The sequence below is a fragment of the Mchenga conophoros genome, linkage group LG18, assembly GCF_057382185.1.
Source record: "Mchenga conophoros isolate Kocher_MC1m ecotype Shallow Benthic linkage group LG18, M_conophoros_male_GT1.1, whole genome shotgun sequence".
NCBI classification, from domain to species: domain Eukaryota; kingdom Metazoa; phylum Chordata; class Actinopteri; order Cichliformes; family Cichlidae; genus Mchenga; species Mchenga conophoros.
This window is the reverse complement of record NC_140543.1, coordinates 13104867-13122254: the sequence shown is the minus strand read 5'-3', so window position 1 is coordinate 13122254 and position 17388 is coordinate 13104867. Positions and strand designations below refer to the sequence as shown.

Below are 17388 nucleotides of genomic sequence, written 5' to 3'. Positions count from 1 at the left end.
TGTAAAATGCAGTTGAGTGCTGTCAGAATCACCTGCATAATCACAGAACAGCTCACAGTAAGATATTATGGATTTAATCAAATTGCTGCCAAGATGAGTGTCCCATTTCTTTCCCTGTAAGGAATGTGACTGATGATCTGAGAGATTTATTTGCCATTTCGCTGAAAGTGAAGTTTAGACAATATGATTTTTATGCTGTACCCTTAAAATTTGGAGCCAACACTTGGTTATTTTAACTTGTCATTACAACTGAAAAGAACCAACTTCGCACTGTTTAAAGGTTAAGAAACAAAAAAAACCTCCAAAACAGTCTAACAGTACCTCTTTGAGGGGGCGGCTAACGAGCGGTATGCCATGATGGAGCCTGACTTGCGGTTTGCCCCCGTATCCAGCCTTTGTGTTACGCTAAGTGTTCCCCGAGTGCAGCTTTACAGTCTATACTTCGCAGGCATATAATTCAGAGAGAGGATGCGCATCCTAAAACTAAAATCTAAGTCTCAAAAGTAGTGACGGCGTTAGACAATTTGGAGTTCAACCCTTGAAAGAAGAAACTAGCCCACGTATAGACACTGTCATCTCATTTTTAGTCTGCGCTCGCGTCTTACCCGTCCCATCTCTCGTAGCTTGGTGAGCATGACAACAATGGTGGAGTTGTGCTCCCACAGCATCCTCCAGAAGTCTTCAGTGGTTTCAGCCAGCGGGCCCTGGGTGGCCAGGTAGGCTTTCTGCTGTCTGAAGATGCAAATTCACACAGAGGAGGCGAAAAGTAAAGATCACACATAATAATTATAAATTTTATGGTGCTTTTACAACTGGCATTAAGAAGCACATCCCAAAGCAATAACCAGAAAGGATTAAATGATTAAAGAAGAGCTGTGGCTGCAGAGTGGTTAGCAAAGGAATTATTCCCACTGTGCTTCCAGAAAATTACGTCTTACAAAGTCCTTGAATACTCAGACATGAACTTATTGAAATAAAACTTAAAGGGCAGAAAAACAAAAACCCAACACATTTGCATGACATTTACAGTATATACACATTTACAGTATATACACAATGTGATATTTAGTAAAGGTAAACAAAAGCAGCTTGAAGCTGTTTAGCTGGGTATTTCAGATCCTGTTTGCAGGCTTTGTATATGCTGAAAGTGTGACAATGTCAACAAGACATTTCCTGCATATTTACTGTACATGGTAAATAATTGATGGCAGCTATCCTCATTCTTGAGTAATCCAAGCCTGTAGATCCTCTGACCCCCTCTTTCCTCTTTGAAACACAGACTTAGAGAGAGAGAGAGAGGCAGCACTTGATATGCTCACAAAACGAGAGATGAGCTCATCCACTGAGGTGCCAGAGCTGTGCTGGTGTCCTACGTGACTTTGGTCCAGCTGAGCAGTTTGTTTTGTCAAACAGCAGATGGCAGCAGATGGCAGCAGAGCGCCGATCAACAGAGAGCAGTCTCTGAGTAATCCAACACACAAACCCAAGCAGAAGAATGCATGTGCGCACACACTCTCACATGTTTGCAACACATGCAAACTGGCATTCAGGTGTAGGCATTTTTGGGTGCAAAAGTTCTGCAAGTATATTCACATGCAGACACACGCACGCTGAGCCATGGCTGAACAGCTAATGAAGGTGCTGCAGGCAAAGCGCTAATGTGGAACTGGGAGATTAGAATGTACTCTGGGCCTCGCTCACACAAACACAGAAACAACAGATTGGGGGAGAAGAGATGACATACAGAGAGGGGGAGGCGAAAAGAGTGAGGAATCAAATTAAAAAGATGAAAACGGGGGGAAGAAAGCGCAAACTATACAGCAGAGATGTGCAAAGTACTGAGAGGATGTTGAGATGAGATGAAAGAGCGAACGCTGCTCTCTCCAGCTGGTCATCAGAGTGCAATGTAGGACTCGCTGCCGAGGACGAGGAGGGTGGAGGGAAGAGAACAGAAGAGAGGAGGCAGGGGGAGAGGAAAAGGAAGAAAATGAGAAAGCAGGAAAGGGGGATTTGAGAGCAGCAGAGGAAGAAAGGGAAGCAAAGAAAAAGCAGAGCTAAGCAGGGGATGAATACTAAAATTGAAATTAATAGGGTGGACCCCTCTAACCCTCCCATAAAATGGCCCCTAACCAAAACAAAAACAATTCAAAGTGTATCACACAATAACAACTTCGCTGCAGTGTCCCAATGAGTGCACAGCCAAACAGCACAAAGCACTCTCTGCATCATCCCACATGACTGCAGTGCTTCAGGACATAGTGTTTCATTTCAACCTCATTACAATGCTAAAACTCCAGCCCGCATCGGAGCATATCCAGGGCTTGCGCCCCTGATAGCATAGCTGGAATCAATGGCTCGCCTCTCATTAGCTTAGCATATTATTGGCTTTTCTTGAAGGCGCTGGGGTGAAGGGCACTGGAGGCCCCTGTTTAGTTTTTATTTATGCCCGCGTTTAAAAGCAGCTTAATTACACAGTGCCGCTGGTGCACACAACAGGTCCCCACCCGGATGTCTGTCTCTGCCATGGTGTTTGGATGGAAAAATTAAGATGGCGAGTGGGAGAAAAGGGTGGGAGGAGATAGAGAGAGACAGGGAGAGGGGGGAAAAAGTGCAAAGGAGACAGATTAGGGAGGAGAGCAGAGAGAGACACAGATAGAAAGGGGTAAAAATAAAGAAGGAAAAAGACAGAGACGGGCGGGGAAAATAGAAGAGAGAGAAGAAAAAGGCAGGGAGGGTTTTAGAAATCGCACTTCATTACGATACTCTCTTGCTGCAATTATGCCATTTACACAGCAACAATGGAGGGTCTGCCTCTGTGGAGCACCTTCTCATTAATAACAGGACTGAAGATGGGGGTGGGGGAGGGGGATTTGGGAGGTGGGAGTTGAGGTGTTGTCTCGGTCACGGCCCCCATATGGACTAAATGACATTTCATGCTACCTGACTCTATCCGCTTTACTTCCACCATAGAGGAGCCATCACTGCCCATGCTTGTATAGATATAAAACAGAGAGGCACCTTTTCATCTTCCTTCCTCTAGGAAGCAATTTGGACTCACAGAGCTCACGGGGACAGCAGCAGAAGCCTCAATATAAAGGCAGCAGTGGCTTACTGAATGAAAGTCACATTGACATAGCCGGGAGTAATTCTTACAGCTGAAACTGCCCACTGCTGCCTCATCTTCCAATCCCCTCCCATATGTTTTATCCACTCCATTGTGCCTTCCTATGGTATTCTTTACACCTGTAACAATCAGTGATGCCAAAAAAAAGAGAAAGAAGGCTGCAGGCCTGCTACATGCAGTATAGTCAGAAAAGTATCAGCATAGCGATGCATTGCTTTGCTGTTTTAAGCCGGGACTCCAGGACACTGAATTGGAGCATGGCTGCAAAAGAGTGTTTACATACAGGAATGAATGAAAACTTCCAAGTCAGGAGACAGAGGCTAACTAGAAAGGTTAACAAAAAAGTAATTATTGTATTTAATATTTGCTTGCAAGTCCCGCTCTATCAATGTCTGCCTGAGTTCTAGTACTCATTAACATTGGCAGACACTTCCCTGGTGATGCTCTGCCAGCTCTGTACAGCATTCATCTTCATTTTCTGCCTTCAGTCTGACCCTGTGTATAAAAAGGGTCTAAAAGCCTTTTACTGTTACCACAAATTAGATGTGAACACCCTCAAACAACCACAAATGGTTTGCCTGGTGTTATTTTGTACTCTCTTAATGTTTATGAATCCACTGACAGAAACAAAACCAACAATTTCTTAATTGCACTAGTTTTGCATCTGTTGCCGAAGCCTGATACAGTTCATTTTTTTAATGCATTACATAATTTGTTTTTGTTTAAAAACTGTTAAAAACACATCAACCTTTGAAATGTCTCTTAATTACGATTAGCATTCAAATTGTAGTTTATTTAGAGCCAATCCCACATACAGGCAGGGGCGCCAACAAGGGGGGCCGAGGGGGGGCACAAGAGAGAGGAAGACACCCTACAATAAATTGATTAACTTGTTATTTATTCCAGCATATATAATTTCTGCCATTCCTATTGTGTCACTCTGTATGTCCCTCACGATTTCCCATCGTCACCCCCTCCCCTCTCACACACACAGACAGAAGGTTGGTGGCACACCGTGTGACACCCCAATATTCTAAGTGGCCCTAATATGCCTAACCCATACAGGGCTGTCCAAACTAGCAATATGAACAAGCAGTGAAAGCCTACACACAGCCTGTCTACAGACAATAAACAGGGATGGTGATGTGCAGATGATGGTGGTGAATTTTGGGAAACACTCATAAGGACACTTCAAAGACAGCGTGGGAAACTCTTCTATTACTTGGTGCTGTTTGTATTTGGGGATACCAACAGTATCTGAACAAATTACTCCATAAATTCTCCACTTAATCCTGTAAGTTTTCCTTAAAGTAATGTTTGAAACAAGGCTTACATTTTGTTTTAATACAATTTTCTTTTGCAGTAGGAACAAACAGGCTTGGAAATGTGAGTCAAAGACACTGCAGTATTTGTAGTGAAGTTAGTGGATGAGTGGTACTTAGCTGGTTTGGATTTGTTGCCAGAAAAACACAATAACGCCACACTCGCCTTTTACAGCAAGCGCAAGATCAGCTATTTAAATTCACAGCTGCTCAGATCTCGAAGACGAAGTCCTTCACTGACCTGTAGCCATCGATGCAGCTGGCGTTGATATAGTCTGAGCCCTCGACACCTCGGATGGGCTGCAGGCAGACACGCGTGGATTCGAAAGGCATGATGTTCACCAGGCGGTTCTTGAACTTGTTGCAGGGCAAGTTGGCGCTGATAAAGCGTGACGTGTGGGCTTTGGAGTTGGCCAGTCTCTGTTTAAGAAACGGTGGGAAGAAAACAGGCAGGGAAAGAGATAGGGAGAAAAAAAATCAGTCAAGTAAATAAACAAGGATGCCTCTCTATCCATAGTTTCTTTTGATTGGATACCCCTACCAAGTAAAAGGTTTAAAGAGCAGGTGGGCAGGGTTACATTGCTCGCAGCCAGAATTATGTGTTTAAGATGATCATAATAGGGATATCTGCTCTCTTTGACATTACAGAGTACCAAGAGTTAAAAAGAAAACTGTTTACAGGAGTCTGAAGCACAACTCGCCACATTTACTATGAGCATTAACCACTTTAAGGAAAAAGCACAACAAGTCCACTCAAAAGTTTACTCCTAACTAGAGATGGTCTGATTCAGAAATCTGCTGTCTGCAGTAGACTGTCTCCCATAGCGTCCCAGAGCTTGCTTGAAGGACTGTAGGCGTGACATGCTCAGTGCTGGCAGTGGACAGAGCACAGATGGACAGCACAGGAGCGTGTATGCCCAGTTATCGTACTCCAGGAGAATTTGTGCACGTGCGTGTGCGATGTGGCCAGACTGTGTGGGCATGGAGGCTGTGGCCCCCACGTACGCCACAATCATTCTCTCACGCTTTCATTCTCTGTTGTTGGCAGGAGTGTAGATGCTATTATCACTTCAAACAGAATGGATCATGGTCATAAGAGGGCTAATGGCAGAGCCGCGCTGGGAGGAGAGTGCGTAATAACATCACAGTCAATGGCTATTGACAGAAGGTGTGCGCGTGTGACTGCGACCTTGAGCACCAGCTGTGTGTATGTGCGAGTGTCAGTCATTTTGTAACTCTCCATGTGTATGTGTGCTCACGTGTTGGTGTTTATGTGTGCTTGTTCTTGTACATTTGTCCCTGAAACATGTGTTGGTCTGTATGCAGTGATGCTGCCGTGCAAACGGCTGTGATGTCTCAGCGCTGATGTCACTGATTCAAAAACACAAAAACCCCCAAAAAGAATACTTGTGCAGTGGCCGATTGGGTGAATTAATTATTTGTGACACCGACACGGATTTTGCAGCTGCAATCTGTTGCACCTTTGACAAGATTCCACCATAAAAGTAGCAGAGCAAACAGGTTTCGTTAATGTGAGGAAAAACAAGGAGAATGGTAACTTTATTTTGTAACTTTTGTTATTTATTACCACTTCCTGTGCAGCAATCCATTGACTTTTACACACTCTTGATTACAGTTAAATATGCTTATGTAATTATGAAAGAAATTTATTTGATGTGTGTGCGTCAATCACCTTGAACTCCAGCTCCATAGCGGTGACCGTCTCTCCAGGTGCGGGCTGGGTGAGTTTCTGGATGTGGGCGTAAAGGTTGCGGGCTGGCACCTCGGTGTTGCCGCAGGTAGCGGCCTCCAGTAGGGCTTCATGAATAAAGATGTACTGGTCCTCAGTCTGGACCATATAGTTCCTCTGGGCACGCATGCACGTCACATGGCCGTATATGTCTACAGATTTCTCGTGCTTCATGCGCTCCAGCATGGCATCAATCACAATGAAGCAGCCAGTCCTGCCCACGCCCGCACTGATGGAGAGAAACGGAAAAATTAATATGTTTTCCTGTTTGTACAGACGATCATCATGCGGTGGAAAGACATCATTAACACAAAAAACAAACATGCAATCAGGAGGACTGTAGAGTATAGTAAGATTCCCGGTTCTTTAATGTTCTCTCTACACTTGACAGCTGAACACTCAGCATCTTATCATCCGGGGTTAGTTGTTTTACACCTGCTAACAGTAACAAATTACTGGGGCAAATTAATATATCATTACTCTATAATAATACCATCAGCAAATTAATATCAGTGTCCACAAGAACAACATTTTATCATCTCTGTTGCAAATGATGTCCTTTACAGAGCAGATTCATAACTCCTGTTGTTACAAGTTGTTACTTCCATTAAATATATTTTAATGGTATTTCAGTTTTTAGTATGTATCTATTATTCTGTTTGATTAATGCACTACTAAAAACACAGCTTGTTTCTTCATGTTCCCACCTGCAGTGGACCACCATGGGCCCTGCATCTGGAGGATTGCAGGCTTTTACCCGCCGAAGGAAGGCCAGGATCGGTGTGGGATACTCGGGCACCCCGTGGTCTGGCCAGGCCATGAACTGGAACTGTCTCACCTCCCTCTTTTCACTGGAGCCATTCTGTGGGTGAATCAGTTTAGTCAATAAAACAGGAAGCCTAGTGGGAGATCCTGGCATGGTAAAGTGTAACTGGCTCCTTTAAAGTAAGACATTTTCATCTTTAATAAGTAAAGGTCATGCTGTTTTTTTCATGCGATTCATCATTCTTCATCGTTCACGTAAAATCTGCAGTAAAGTCTGAAAAGCACATGTGATTAACTATTTTAAGGTCTCAAGTTAACGCATAACTTTGATAGCAGTACATAGAGCGCTCTACTTTTAGGCCTGTGATCATGCTGCAAGTGTAGGTGTAGATAACGTGTATAATTTTGGAACTTAGCCCCAGCGGTTTCTCTGAAGGGGTTTCTTGGCATTGTCACCATTTCTGATTGAAACCAATTAATTGTTCCAGCCAGAGACTTGCATTTAATTAGGAATTATAATAATGTTAGAAATTATAACCAAGTGATGGAAAAAAGAAATGGAAGAGGAGAAATAAAGGACAAACCATTAGTCACATCATCACTGCACTGAAGTATACGAATCAAATTGAGAGAAAAAAGTGCTTCTTAAAAGAAGAAGAGATGAATGTTGGAAGTTACAAAAACAATTACAATAATGGAAAAATTATTCATGTATAATAGCCTTTAACTGTCTGCAGAAAAATGAGGAATTGCATTTAGACTGCAAATGAAAAAGGCTACTCTACCTTGTAGAGGGCGAAAGTACGGACGCTGTACGTTGCCAACTCTACAGTGTCCAACATGGTGACCTGGATCATCCCATAGGTCTCTGTTCCACGCGATGGCCAATACTGGTCACACTTCACCTGGCGAAGCAAAAGAGAGGGCACGCTGTCAGGAGTGAACTGCTGCGAGTATGCACCACGAGGCTAGTGAGAGGCTTGTAGGATCACACTGATTAACAAGGAGGGAACATTAAAGAGGTCAGATCAAAGGCTTTGTCCACTGTCTAATTAAAAACTGAAGACTCGGCATCAGCTCAGGTATCCGCTACAGAAAAAAAAAAAAAAGAGCACTGCAGAAGCAAGCTTTTGCATGAGCGTTCATGTGTGTCCACATTTGAAGCGGGCTTCAATCGAGCATAAAAAGCCCACTTTGTCTTTTACCAGCCTGTGATCATTTTCAATTAGCTAATTGTCGGGTGGTTCGCACTCCTTTGTCATGTATGCTTTTGGCGCATTTGTGCTGATCGGGTGCTGCATTGTGGAGGGAGATGTGTCTAAAAGCCTGTTCTGGCCAGCCGTGAATGGACAGCAGGTTCGGCCACCTGGCTCCATATGTGCTCCATATCTTTGGTCTCATCCACAAACTTCGCTGTGGATGAGACTAAAGATTCTCCAAACACTAGCACCGAGTGTTTGTGTATCTCTGAAATGACGACTGGCCTTCATTTTACTCCTTGTGGCTTAGCAACGTGTAGTTGTCACTACTTTAGAATAAAAAAGAAAATGTTTCTTTTCACAGCTATTCTTCACTCAGAAATAACCTTTCCTGACCAAACTGATGAATTTAATTGCTGAAGGTAACTTGGCAAAAACTGGACTTACAAAAATGCAATCACATAATCAGTCATTTGATATTTAGAAATGCTTTCATCGCCTTCAACAACTATTGAACAAAGTTTAATGGTTAAGGTGATGAATCACCTTGATACCTAAACACTCGGAATAGCCAGCCTGGTCTTGCCCAAGTGGGAAACGCTCAGGCAGAAACATGAAGGTAGTTCATTCATCCCAAGGTTATAGGGGCATAAACATGGGGTGGTTAAAGATCAAGAAAGAAAGTCTGAAGCCCAATCCTAAAAACAGAGAAGGTGTCTGTCTCTGAAATTCAAACTGGGAGTGGTTCCTATTCTACTTCTGGAAACTCACAACAAGGGGTCTGCACTCAGAGTGATGTGCTCTTTTGAGATAACATAAGATATTTAAGACATGTTTATAATATCCTCTCTCTTTAATATACAGTCTGTGGTCTTCCCCTCTAGTTCCTGGCTTGTCTAAAAATGTCTTTGGAAGCACTTCATGTTCAGTATGACCCTTTCAAGGCTTTTCCCCAGTCAGTTACAGGCACGGAAACAACAACTACAGAATCAGCTTTAACGTCAGGAATCCTGGGACAAGAACTTGCTGATATTGATTTGGATAACATGAGAGGAAGAGATGTGGCACGGGTGAGCTAATCATATTGATACTGCAGTACAGAGCTGACATTTGGAAGCACTTTGGCTGTCTCAGAAAGCTGGTAAAAATTGACACACAAAATGCACTAAAATTCACCCCCTCACATTTCACCTCCCCCGGTGACAGTTTCCATTCAGAGGCAGAGGCAGACCTCGCAGGAGAAACTCAATTGAGTGATGGGGAACTGCTTGCCGTACAAACATATGGATTAGCAGTCACCACTGTAATGAATATCTTTGTGCTGCCTGAGGTTGGGTGGCATATTCTCCTACACAAAGCACTACAGAGGGACACGAACACACACACAGGCTCCAGGTTTCACTATCATCTGCTTCTGCTTTGAACCTTGCTTTCTCACATGTCGTCACCTGGCCTTTTGCAGCTGGCATAGACCTCTTATCTATACACACACACACACACACACACACACACACACACACACACACACACACGTGAGTAATACCACTGGTCTCATTTCGAGTCCTGACCTTTTAGGGTTTTACTAACTAGTAATGCAAGAGGAAGCAGAAATTTTTCCTGCGGCCGGATCTCATCATTATATTTGTCAAGCAGCTGCTCTGTTTGGCATGAGACGTCAGTCTAACTGGGTGGTGGGAGGTTGACTCACGCACCATATGCGCCTGAGTGCATTTGCGAGAGAGACGCAGACAAATAAAGATTGTGTATTTATATAAAAGGAGTGGACCTAAAAAACAAAATTCCCTGAAACAGTGAAGTAAATCCATGTGTCTAATTAGAAGCACAGGCATTATTTTGGGATGATTTTGCAAATGTATCAATGCATTTCTCTTCATTATCACACTGCAAACACTGTTTGTTTGATACAGTTTGGAGCCTAAGTGTTCAATATTATTCCAAAATTAAATTAGGGAATCTAATCAGTTTAGCTGACTGTTGGCTGTCTGATACCGTTTTGGAAAAAGCCATTTAAAAGTTGTCACATACATGCAGAAGATTAAACTAAATGTTTAATCTTCTGTATAGAGAAAGACTGCTTTGATTTGGATGCACCACGTGTATCACAATATGTTTACAAAGTATTACTGCACAGCTCTTTGTGAGCGTTAAGCTATAAGCTATACTGAAAATAGAAGTTTGTGGAAGGTTCATGCAAAGTAAAAATGATTTTGGAGGGGCTAACACTGCACCGAGACACCACCTCCTGGTTCGGAAATGAAACTACACCCCTAAAGCTTCGTCCACCACTCTTGTGATGTCACACACAAAAAAATAAAAAAAATCCAATGTAGTCTGATATGATTTGGAAAAATACTTCCACCCCCAGCTGGTTGAAGGCGGGTTTGGTTCTTTGTGTCTCTCTCCATGGTGTTGGCAAACCAGCGGATTTCAAAATGTGTGTAGGAGGTGGGGATTGGCTCCGAGGCCTATTCATTTTTCTTTAGGTTCCTCGTGTCGTGGTGTTTCAGTTCTTTATATCCTTATGTATATGCACAGCCACCACTCTGGGCTCAAAGAAGGAGAGCCTGTTTATCTGTCACAGGGCTCTGAAATTGCCACTCAGACGCACTAAATATACCAAGAGGCGTTTGTGAATACAAGTATGTCCTCCCCATCAAGTGAATGTGCAATAAAACTCATCTAATCAAGCTGAATATATTCTCCGAGGAACAAATAAATGAGTTCTGTTCTGAGAAGACATATTGTGCTCACAATTTGCCTAAATGATTGATTGCACTGATAGCTTAAAATTAAAACAGATGATATGTTGTGAAGGATAGCAAGTAATTTAAAGCTTGACAAAACAATTGCGAAGAATCAGTATAGATGAACTCAGCTTCAGGTAATGATCTTCTCCCCCAAAACACTTGAGTCTGGGATTTTGGAAACAAACTCTTATTTATACTTCTTCTCTTCTCCCGTTCTTCATCTGGAGACTGTCTTTTATTAGGGTACTGTATGCATACACTAATAAAACAGCACATACTGGCAGGGCTCCATGCTGATATTTTTTTCCCCCTCCAAGGAATTCATGAGCATGATTTTGTGATGGTAATTAAATAAACCCAGTCCAATTTTGAATCTCAAGTTGTCTGGTGCTCTTTCTCTTTTTTTCTCCACTTCTTTTATTAGCATAGATTTATTTTAGGAGCCCACAACTGTTGTTAGATGACAATCCTTTTTCATTCCAACTTCAGAAATTTCATTATAGTGCTGTGGCTTTCGTGGTATTACTATATGTATGGAACCTTGATAAGGAAGTGCCAAAAATAAATACGCAGAAATCGAGTATTGAACAATTTTTAAATAATCAAAGAGTTTGCATTATCAGATTTGAATATATAAGCAGTGCACATGCATCACTTTCACGTGGGACCGTTCAATAGCAGGATTGCAAAGTTAGACGCACAGTTGCCAGGATAACTTCATCGTAAGTGACAAGCAAACAACAGGAGGGGAAATCGGAAACGGTACGAAGGTTTGTGCTGTTACCTCACAAACATATTTAGACAGAGTTCACGCAGAAGTTTTTTAGAGATTGCCGAAGACTGCGGAGAAGAGCAGCAACATGAAGCGATACTGTCCGCAGACAAGCAAAATATCCTTTGAAGTCCTTGTGACTTTGATCAGGCTGACAAATCCAGCTTTAAAGCAGGACTGGGTGTCTATATGCCTTCAGGCTTTGTTGGGTGTAAAGTTCCTCAGTGTGAAGCTACATAAATATATATACACAGGCCATTTGTGTATCAGAAAACTCCATTTCTGTCCACTTTTTGACTTCCAAACGTCAGCTGATGGTTGGGTTTGTTTGCAGCATTGTCAGCCTCGGTGGCTTTAAGTTCTATACAAGAGTTCTTCGTTTTGCTCTCCTCTCTGCACCAATAACAGCTACTGGTTTGTTGATTTGTCACTCAACAGTGAACAAAAAAGATAAACAATAATATCAAACAAAATATTTTACAACTAACATATTAACAAGCATTAAACATTATGTACCACTTAAAATTCATTATTATCATTGCAATTAATAATTTATTATAATCACTTTTATGGGGTTCATTATTAATAAATTAAATTAAATCAATGCATGATTAATGCTTTGTGCAGGAATTGTTGAGGAATGAAGTTGCACATTACAATATTTTTAAGGCTTCTCCTTACCCTTGACTTTTCCTCCAGTCTGGTCATCATGACAATGGTGCTGGATCTCTGCTCCCACACCATCCTCCAGAAATCACTCAGTGTCTCTGGCAGAGGCCCCTGAGTAGCAATGTAGGCATTCTGCTTCCTGTAGCCGTCGATGTAATTGGCATTAATGTAGTCACTTCCTGGAACGGCTGCAAAAAAGACAAACAGTGTGCATAAAACTCCTATTAGACAGTACAGTAACTATTATAATATTTCACTGTTCATTTATGGATATTTTCCCTTTGTACACTGCCAGAAGTCAAAGACAACCTGTCAGTCAATCACCTAGATTACACAGGTCTTTATGATTTACATGCTTAAATCAATACGGAACAAAAAAAGATACTTATGTGTGCAAAATTTTCATCTTTTAAACCTGCACCTGCAGGCGTACAACATGTCCTTGGAAGTTTTGAAGGAGGCCTCAATCGATGGCGGTGTCAGTCAATAGCTATCTGAGGGGTTAAGCGGTTACGTGAGCTCTTACCATCAACGGAGGTGAGCACCACTCTGGAGTGGTCATAGGCGATTACGTTTGCATAGCGGTTCTTTGGCTTGTTTACTTCCATGTTTGAGTTTTCCCAGGTAAACTGCTGGCCTGGATCAATGGACTGTGAGACAGGACAGAGGAAGGAGGGAACAACAAAATGAATAAATGAAATACGAATGATTATGAGAGAATGAACAGAGAGCCACCGAGCAAAACGAGAAGCTGTGCTGTGGATACCAGCTTACAAAGTGAATCCCTGATGCTTGCTGCTCTGCAGCTGCTTTTTGTGGATTAACAGTTTGGTTATCTGCGTGACATTTGCTGTCTTATGCTAATGAAGTACAAATATAAAGGGTCTCAATTTTTCATAGGCAGAGTGTAGAAAGGCTTTAGTTTTAGTTGAGAAGTTAGAAAGGTTTTAAGTTTGCAGTCCACAATTTGACAATTCCACTGAATTACCTTATCCTGGGAGGTCATCTGCACAATTTGGTGCAGTGTCCACAACTGTTTGTTCTTGTCTCTATCGTATCTTCCTGGCTTGTGTTTTTGTCCTCTCTCTTTCTGACCCTCTTACGTCATTTGTCTCTTGGGCTAACACGACAGCAGGCTGCATATATATCGATCCGGGGAGATATGTGATGGCCTCTTATCCCTTGCTAGATAATGTCACAGAATCTCTTGTTATGCCATATCGATCCCCCACAGCTCACGCCGGAACCATGTCCAGTAATTTCCCGGGCCTCGTGCCTCACAAATCCAGCAGGAGTTAAAATGACACATTCAAAATTAATTCTCTAACTTAATGCAACTTCAGTAATTTAACTCATTCACTGCCATTGACGTCTATAGACGTCAATTACGTTTTTCAATGGGAGGGGCTAGAATACAACCTCGGGCAGCTTGTCAGTGAACATCAGACTGCTTGAAATGTATTTTTCACAAAAAGCTCGTTTTCTCCCTTTTTGTGGTCAAAACAGGCATTTTTGGTGGAACCCACCTCTCTTCTACAGCTGATTACTAAAGAATGGAAAATGGTAGAAACAAGCTTTTTTTTTTGGATGGAAGAAGAGAGTCTGTTCTTCATTTTGGTAGGTTCAGCGTTTATATGATCATAACACACAGTTTTCTGTGGCTCTTCAAAAATGAGTAAAAATGCTCAAAAACCCTGGCAGTGAATGAGTTAATTATTACAGGTCATTTTACGTCAAAATGTTACAGCACAGCTTTCATGTAAAAATACTCGGATAATGGACAAAATCTATGGTGCAAGGTGAAGCCTCGAGAGGAGGAAAATAAAGATCCTGGGCCATTAAATGTTTCTGCAAAAAGTCCTTATACGAACAAAGCAGGTGTAGTTCTCCTTATTTGTAAATCAAACGTACAGCAAATTGCCATTCAGCTGCTTTCTTACAAACACAATGAACTGATAGCGTTCCTAAAGTGGCACCTACATTAGTATAAATGTGGCTTAAAATTGAAACTTAAGCTATTCTGCACTTTTGTTTCTGAACAGGACATAAAAATGTAAAATGCTCATATGCAACTACAGCTCCAATTTGCTCTGCGGTGAGAGTCACAGGGTCACAAGCCTATTGCTGCTGATGAGCTCAGCACTGCCAATTTTTCTGTCCGTGGCCGTCAGTGTGAAGAGAAAAATTTTATTTGCAGTCAAAACATGTCATATCGATTTGAGAGCTCAGTGAACACAGCAGGCACACTAGGCTGATGACAACTAGCAAACAAGTTAGAGGTAGAAGTGGCAGAAAGAGGTGAGAGGCAAATGCCCAAGGTACTCTCAATGACACAGTGGAAATATTTTAAAATAAACATAATGATATTGCTATGACGACGGCTGCATGATATTGCTTCCTGCGATAAAAAGACTGTCAGGGGAGCTGCAGCATGCCTGATTGACAAATTCTGCTCATTACCCAGTGTGCTCATTGCTCAGTGTGATGAGAGGAAGTGGCAAAGCCACTAGATATTCTGAGCCTTGGGGTAAGACGCAACGGGAGCAGCCGGCGAACGTGACTGTGACAAAGCGCCATGAGCTCTGCCACAGCGCCATGGCTGGCACAGAGATGGATGGCCATCTGCCGGGCGATGGAGGGGGTCTTCCCTGGCTTGGAATGACTGGTGCAGGAAGGGAATGGTGCTGGGCTGGTTGCCTGCAGTCATACAAGCCACTTCTCTGGCTTGATTCGTTTACACTAACTCAACAGGCCGGCAGGGTGATGTTGTAGAGAGGCACTGAGCAACACAAGGAAGAACTTAATTGAGAGCAGATTTTTACCAAGGCCTAATTATCTCCCCGGTTAGTTGTTAATTTCACAGCGAGTCAGAAAATGTCCTTTAGAAACATATTCTGTACGTTATAAAATGAAAAACTTTGCAGACAAATGTATGCATAATTTGTCGTGCACTGTTAACGGCTACTTCTCAGAGATATTTGATGTTTCAGTGAACAAAATGTCCATTTATCCATTTTTTAACTATTATCTAACTTAGGATCGTGGCTGGTTTGAGTCCATCCCAGCTGTCATTGGATGAAAGGCAGGCTACATCCTGCAGAGGTCGGCGGCCTATCAAAACATTTCTCAGTAAAGCAGGTCCTGTAAACTAGAACCTGCAAAATTCCAACACACATTTTCAGCTCCAACGTGTTGCAGCAAAACACTAACGCTTTCTAAAGAAAGGATTAATCACACAGCTGCTGTGTTAGTTTTAGCTGGGAGTATTCCAAAAAATGAAAACTGAATAAACAAGGCCTCTATCATTCATAAGGCAAAGTACACAAACACTACATTTTCAAGGAAGAATTTTTATAATTGTATTTATCTAGCTTGCTTTGTGGGTCAGCAAGTGTGTTAGAACAGTTATATAAAGCTATCAAATTGATGTCATTTTCCCCGTAATCACTGGACGGGGCAGATAGCTGATCAGCTCAAATAAAATGTTTGCTATAGTTTGGGCTTATGATGTTGCGTGGGAAATGGTTATGAGGTTGGCAAAATTACTCTGCTGTTTCTCTCGGGGTGCAAAATTGCACAGAATAACATCTTGATGTACGGTCAGGAACAAACTGAAAGAGGCGAGAACATGACCTTCTAAATCGATGTAAAACAATCAGTCCAAAAAAAAAAAAAAAAGACTTGTTGGACCCATTGATGGAATAAAGCTAATTAAAGAAAACACATCAAACAAATCAGCAAATAAATAAAAGATGGCTCTTGTTTTTTCTGCATTCAAGGATGCCTCTCCACTTCATCTGGCCTTGCTCAGTACCCAGACGAACAATGTGCCACTTTAAATGCAAATTTGCTTTTGTTTTTGTGAGGAAGAACACTAGACTAGAGATAATCTCTCACAGAGGCTGCCTGTAAAATAACATTCCTCAGGAAAACATCAACACGCACACAGATTGCTTAAGCAACTTGCCACCTATTAGTTTTGTGAAAAGGCATCTCACAGCATTTAATGTAAGTGTTGCTTTCCTAGTGAGATTGGTAATAGAGTTGTAAAAATGACTGAGGAATGTCCGCGTAAGAAGGCTTCCATAATCTATTAGAATACATGCATATGGGATCAAAGAGAAAAACTTCCCCCCAGATATCATAACAAAGAAACACATTTTCACGCTTGAAGGAGTGAAAATGTCTGATACAGCGTTAGTGCGCTGCTCTTACCTCGTACTCCTGGGAAAAGCGGAGGCCGTCATTGGCCTTGAGTCGCTCTATGTGGTCAGCCAGGTCAGCGACGGGAATGGGGGGGTGCTCCCTCATTCCTGGGAGAGGAAAAATAGGGGGGGGGGGAGAAAAGAGTGAGACCTGGCTGTTTTTGCGTCAAACACGAACACTGACTTGCACAAACATTGGTAGGACCACAGGGTGAGTGAGGCTGCCGGTGGGACCATGGGGTGGCTGTGTAACAGTGAGGAGTGTGCACTTTGTTCAACAATGCATGAGGCGAGGGAGAGAAAAGAGAAAGAGAGAGAGAGAGTGCACAAGTTGAAACAGGCTTGTGACATTTGGTGACATTTGGTGATATCGTCATGCTAAGTGAGTAGGACAGAGGTGGGGCTGATACGGAGATGCACATGAGTGACTGGGTGAGCATGCTCCTTGAAGGAAGCAGGAGACAGACATCTCTCTGACTCCACAAAGCTCAATTGGTGGCAGAGGTGGGCCCAGAGCAAGAACCCGCAAGTCTCTACAAATCAGTCACACTGTCACTTCCTACTGAGGAAAAAAAACTGACTGGTCACCAGCCAAAACTCATTTCTTTGAAAATCCCTTTCCCTAAAATAGACTATCTTTCGGCCCAGCCTGGAGCGCTCGGGCTGGATTAATTTCAAACAACCCCCCTGCCGCTCTCTAGATTTCTCATCGCTGGGTTATTGGATGATTTATTGCTAATCTACCGACACAAATTCCCCCTGTGCCTCTGAACTTGGCAGGGCTATGTACTTAAAGGGATTGCTGGGAACTTGG

At 42.5% G+C, this 17388-nt stretch overlaps 1 protein-coding gene across 17 annotated transcripts in view; it reads right to left on the bottom strand.

Moving 5' to 3' along the window:
* LOC146553336 (receptor-type tyrosine-protein phosphatase F) overlaps window positions 1–17388 on the bottom strand; it is a 163477-nt gene that overhangs the window by 3905 nt on the left and 142184 nt on the right. For all 17 annotated transcript variants that reach the window (XM_085254644.1, XM_085254643.1, XM_085254647.1 and 14 more), the window contains 8 exons: window positions 16585–16682; window positions 12896–13019; window positions 12382–12557; window positions 7747–7866; window positions 6904–7058; window positions 6140–6425; window positions 4688–4866; window positions 606–732 (listed from right to left, as the gene is read on the bottom strand). In XM_085254644.1, the coding sequence (XP_085110770.1) occupies window positions 606–732; window positions 4688–4866; window positions 6140–6425; window positions 6904–7058; window positions 7747–7866; window positions 12382–12557; window positions 12896–13019; window positions 16585–16682 (1265 nt within the window). The remainder of the gene's footprint in view (window positions 1–605; window positions 733–4687; window positions 4867–6139; window positions 6426–6903; window positions 7059–7746; window positions 7867–12381; window positions 12558–12895; window positions 13020–16584; window positions 16683–17388) is intronic.